Below are 6,018 nucleotides of genomic sequence, written 5' to 3'. Positions count from 1 at the left end.
CTTGGAAACCCTGTACAGGGTTGCTATGATTAGGAACCGACTCCACGGCACATAACAACAACATATTTGAATGGAAATGTTTATTAATTTTAGAATAAGTTAGCTTGCAGAATATCTGTCATTTCAGGCAACAAAGACAGACAGTAGACACTGACACCAGGCACAGCTGCCCTCTAAACCACAGGCACTTAAGTACTCTCAGCCAAGTCAGAACAAACAACTCAGGAGGCTGAAGGAGAAAACACCAGCACCATATCCCATTCTACCCCCTAGACCTGGACACATCTATCCTCCAACAGCTCTGCTATTATGGAAAGCAACTCCATCTTGTACTTGTTTATATGCCCAATGACACCTAATACTACCACAAAAAATAGAATAAATGCCTCTTAAAACTGGTTTTACTCTATGGCATGACAGGCAACTTGGGCCAAGTATTTACTAAGACCAGGAGGGAATCCTACCAGTGCCCTGCTCTCCTATTTTGTCATAGACAACTTCAATAGTTTGGGTTAGAAATACCTGCAGAGGAAGGTATCTTGTGCAGCCCCTGCCCCCAGACCCCTTCTGCCTGCATGTCCCAGTGACAGTCTCCAGGAGACAGTCAGAAATGGGTCTCCTTTTCCAGTCAGGTCAGTTTCTAGAGTACAATATTCAAAGAGTGCCATCTGCAGGATGAAACGAGGACTCAGCAATTTATTTCATCTCTTTCAAATGATATTGAAGTAGCACTAGTGGCTCAGTGGATTAAGTATTAGGCCAGCAGCCAAAAGGTTGGCTGTTCAAATCCACCAGCTGTTCTGTGGGAGAAAGATGAGGCTGTCTGCTTTCATAAAGACTGTGGTTGGTGATTGGTTGCTAAATGCTGTCGAGTCAGTTCTGACTCAAAGCAACCTTGTATAGGGTTTCTGAGAAGTGCCTGGCAAATTAGAACTGCTAACCATGCAGTTCAAACTGACCTGGCAGTCCAATGCTTATCCTGCAGAGCCACGTTCTATTCTGTCCTCTATGAATCAGAATCAACTCTGAAGCAGTAAGCTTGGTTTAGGTTTTGTTTAGTGATGCAGTGGTTAAGCACTTAGCTGCTAACCAAAAGGTCAGTATTTCATATCCACCAGGTGCTCTGTGGGAGAAAGATGTGTCAGTCTGCTTCTGTAATGATTGTTGTTGTTAGGTGCCATCATAGTGACCTTATACACAGCAGAACGAAACACTGCCCAATCCTGGGCCAACCTCACTACTGTTGCCACACTTGAGTCCATCGATGCTGCCACTTGGTCAATCTATCTCGTAGGAAATCCCATGGGGCAGCTCTACTCTGTCCTACACAGTGACTATGCGTTAGAAATGACTTGTTGGCAATGGGTTAAATGATATTTGAAGAATTTGCTTAAAACTTGTTTAAGAGCTAATCCACACTAAATTTAAATTAAAGCTTAAACCCATTGAGTTGTTTCTGGATCCTACTAATTGTATAAGGCAGAGTTGGACTCCCTAGGCTGTAATCTTTATAGGAACAGATAACCTGAGGAGCAACTGTTGGGTTCACTTCAATGATGAGCAGTCAAGCACTTAACTACTGTACTACCAGGGCTTCATTAATAGCTTATGTTAGAAGTTAAAGTTTAAAGATATAGAATTGATTACTACACTAATTCTTCACAGAAACCATTAGCATTTAACTGCTGGTGAGAATCACAGGTCCCACCACATCCCATGAGTGGAGAGGTACTTGTCCAAGGGGCTTTGCACTGCCCCTCATTCCCTTCCCGTGGACAACCATCTTCTCTGCCTGTGGGTTTGCTCTTTGCTGCAAAAGGACAAGATTCTAGAAGTTGTAACAGATGCAATCGCTTTCTTTCTGTTTTTGGTCAAGATAATTGTTTTGAAGCTGAGTACAGAGAACTTCCCTCATAGCAGACTTGGGTCTGCTGAGGTTGAAGTTTGTGGACTAGCAATTTCAGGATGCTGAGAGGTTCCAATGCTCACTCCCTTCCCTGGAGTGGGGACAAGGGCACAAGACAGGATTAACTTTCAGACTACAAGATCCATCTCGGGAGGCCTACTCATCATGTGATTAGATGAACTCATGAGCTCTAGCTTAGATGTTCCCTTTGTAGTCCACATCTGGTGTTCCTCTTTCCTAAGGAAACACTCCTCCTGAAAATATGAGCCTTTTGGAATTCAGAGTTCTCTCTCCCCACCTCAAAAGATGCAGTTTAATCAGAAAGCAGTGGGTCAGGAAGATGTGGATTGCATTAGTGTATTACTCATTGGCCAGGCCAGAGAAGAAGTTGCATTATAGTCACACAGGATGGTCACAGCACCATCTCCTCTTTCTACTCTCTCACTGACCTGCTTTTTCCATAAACAAACTTGTTGTTGTGAAGTGCCATTGAGTCAGTTCTGACTCACAGAGACCCTGTATAGGGTTTCTGAGAAGCAAATGGTTGGTTTGAACTGCTGACCTTGCAGTTATTTATCCTATAGTGTTTATCCTATAGTGCCACACAAGGATCCCTAATAGTGCCACAGCAGGACTTCATAAACAAACTGGCACTAAGAAATGAATTTTATACTAGTTACTATACCTCAATGGAGTCCCTGGCTGATGCAAACAACTAAAGCTCTTGGACAGAAGTCGAAGGTTCAAGTCCCTCCCTAGGTACCTTGTGAGAAAGGCCTGGTGATCTACTTCCAAAACATCAGCCATTGAAAACCCTGTAGAGCACAATTCTACTCTGACACACAGAAGGAGGCCATGAATTGGAATCAATTCGACGGCAACTGGTTTTACCAGACAAGGAAGGACTTGGAATTAAGTTAAGAATGTGACTCTGGAGTCAGAGACCTGGGTCTGAATCCTAGCAGAGCAGCTGTGAGTCCTAGGGGCACAGTAAAGGACCTTCAGAGTCACAGTATCTCCAATAAACCAAGACTAATGCAAAAACTACAAAAACACCTCCATCTATCAATCAGGATTGATGTCAGGTAAAATATGTAATGAGGTAAAAATATTTATTGTTGTTGTTAGGTGCCATCTAGTCAGTACCGACTCATAGTGACCCTATGCACAACAGAATGAGACACTGCCTGGTCCTGCGCCAACCTCATAACTGTTGCCAAACTTGAGCCCATTGATGCTGCCACTCTGCCAATTCATCTCACTGGGGGTCTTCCTTTTTTTTTTTCTGACCCTCCACCTTACCAACATGATATCCTTCTCCAGCGACTGGTCCCTCCTGACAATATGTCCAAAGTATGAGAGACAAAGTTTGGCCATCCTGGCCTCCAAGGAGCATTCTAGCTGCACTTCTTCCAACACAAATCTGTTGGTTCTTGTGGCAGCCTGTGGCACTTTCAAAATTCTCCTCCAACACCATAACTTAAAAGCATCAATTCTTCTATGTTCTTCCTTATTCACTGCCCAGCTATCGCATTTAAGAGTTCAAAAAATGTGTCCAGACACAAAAGAAAAATGTTCCTTAGTGTGAATCTAAGAAAACATGTCTCTACTGTGAAATGAAAGACATTCCTCCAAGTGAAAGGCATATCCAAGCATTGTTGAGAAGTTAGGGAAGCAATCAGAGGGAATGGGGCTAAAGTTAGGGTGGCCACAAACTTGCTTGGCTATTTGTTGTTATTGACTGGAGACCTTGCGGTTCAAACCAACTTTGCAGTCTAGCACATTACCCACAGCACCACACTCAGCACCACACAAAATGGCAGCCTCCTCATGGGTCGAAAGCCAACGCAGGCATTGTCTACGTAAGACTACTGAAGAAACAAAGTAGGAAGGAACAGGCTGAGCCATGGCTGTGAATGACTTGTGGAAACATCCTTTCTAAGTGAGGTGGGACTGAGCCATTGGACAGCCTCGAGGCAGGAGCAGCAAAGCTTTGGGATGGCTCTATTCCAACAGCAAATCCACTGTGCCAGTTACTGCAACCCCCATTCTCAAAAGACAGGGCATTCTCTCTCTTTTGCCCCCAGGTTTGATGAGCACCCAGGATACCTGGCCACCAAGAGATTATGGGTCTGCACTACACCTCGTCCACCAGAAAACACATTGGGTTCTGTGTCTTTATTATGCTGGGGAAATCCAGCTCATTCTGTAGAAGGTCTTCATCCCACAGACTGCAGCAGCCCACATTCCCTGGGCCCAGGTCCGTGTTGACATAGTTGTTTCTGGTTCCTGTAGCACTTCTCACTATTCAGCTTTTGAAGTCAAGCTCCCCTAGAGATGCAGCAATGTTCCTGCCACTTTCCTGTTCTCCAGTGGGTTTATTTGGTTCTCAACAGGCCCTGTTTTTTTGTACTGATGGCACATTTCTATCAGGCTCTGGTAGCTTCTCTGGGTAAACTCGGGTTCTGCACGATGCCCAGTGCAATGCCCACACCGAGGTCTTCCTTTTGATGGTTGGGATCCAACCCTGGCTAGGGTCATGACCCTAACTTTGTCTTCCTCACTACTCAGGCACCCACATCTCTGTGCCATCTTGATGACCTGCCCAGCAACCCCTCCACTGACATATTCCTAAGAGTCCTATTTTCCACTACAACTAATTACACTTTAGGGGGCTAGTTGACAAAAATAAATGGAGAGCAACATTTTATCTTGAAGATGATGGTTTTCAGGATTTCTTTGAAATCACTCACCAACAGAGGAATATACGACAACTAGAGTAAAAATTTTGAGGTAGGGGCTCTAAGCAGAAATCCTCTTAGATCTCCCCACCATTAAGACAAATGGTTAGGACTTCTCACACAGTGTCTTTGTACAAATTAGAAAATGGTACCCACTCTGAATCAGGCATGCAGCTCAGCTAACAGAATGAATATTATACAAATTACAGCCTATATAGTATGCAAATTACAACAAGGTACATTCAGTGGACACAGTCTTGTAGGTTCATAACTTAATAAGCAGATGTCATCTTTTTCTCATCTGATTTCTTAGCACCTAATTTTGGGTAATGATGGTTCTAAACTTGTCAGTCTTTCTCACCAGCACCCTCTTGTGGACAAGGCATTTTCAGATCACACAGTAGCAAGATTTTGTTCCTAGACCATACACTGTAGACTGGGGGTGGGGGTGTCTATGTGTCATTCACCTATTGATTCCAGAGCAGACAAAGATCTTCCTGCATCAGGCAAGAAGGCAGCCCAGAAGTCATGGACTAACAATTCTCATGCCCCACAAAACACAAAAGTTACAGCCCTGGCTTCCCCCAACCCAATCCATTCACATGCACATACACACACACACACAACTTCTCACCTGAGCCACCTCTTCAAAGTCATCATGCCTCTTCTGCAGGGCCCGGGCTCGATGCAGAGACTTCCCAACCCCGGTGTGTTTGCTGAGAAAGGCCTCACCGTGGTTTTCAATCCAGTCTAACACCTAGTCAGAGAAGGAACACAGAAACAATGACTTCCTAGCAGGGGGAAAGACCTTGAAGCCTCTAAGCCAATATGTGTATCATCCTACCCCACCTCAGTCAAAAAGTAGTAATCCTGGCAGAAATGCTTAATCTCCTGCATCCCTTCATATGACCACACAGGATTTCATTATTGTCATTGGCAATATAACAGTCGTGCTATTGTTAAGGGCTTTCGAGTTGGTTCCAACTCACAGCGACCCTGTATAGGGTTTCTGAGTAGCAGCTGGTGAGCTTGAACTGGCTACCTTGTGGTTTGAAGTCCAGTACTGATTCTACAGCGCCACACCCTTAGTTACATTCATCTTCTTTGATCTCCAGAATATCCCATTACTATTTTACATTATTGTTGTTGTTGTTAGGTGCCATCAAGTTGGTACCAACCCACAGTGACCTTATGCACAGCAGAATGAAACACTGCCCGATCCTAGGCCAACCTCACTATTGTTGCCACGCTTGAGTCCATCAATGCTGCCACCTGGCCAATCCACCTCGTTAGGGGTCTTCCTCTTTTTCTCTGACCCTACACCTTACTAAACATGATAGCCTTCTCCAGAGACTGGTCCCTCCTGACAAT

General features: G+C 44.4%; 1 protein-coding gene across 1 annotated transcript in view; it reads right to left on the bottom strand.

Annotated features, from left to right (window-relative positions):
- The window catches only part of LOC102833043 (kalirin-like), a 398,989-nt gene that overhangs the window by 195,536 nt on the left and 197,435 nt on the right, over positions 1-6,018 (bottom strand). The window contains exon 10 of the mRNA XM_006869427.1: positions 5,282-5,404. Within this exon, the coding sequence (XP_006869489.1) occupies positions 5,282-5,404 (123 nt within the window). The remainder of the gene's footprint in view (positions 1-5,281; positions 5,405-6,018) is intronic.

The sequence above is a fragment of the Chrysochloris asiatica genome, unplaced genomic scaffold (assembly GCF_000296735.1).
Source record: "Chrysochloris asiatica unplaced genomic scaffold, ChrAsi1.0 scaffold00130, whole genome shotgun sequence".
Lineage (NCBI taxonomy): Eukaryota > Metazoa > Chordata > Mammalia > Afrosoricida > Chrysochloridae > Chrysochloris > Chrysochloris asiatica.
Note: the sequence above shows the minus strand (reverse complement) of the source record. Positions and strands in the feature narration are given on the sequence as shown.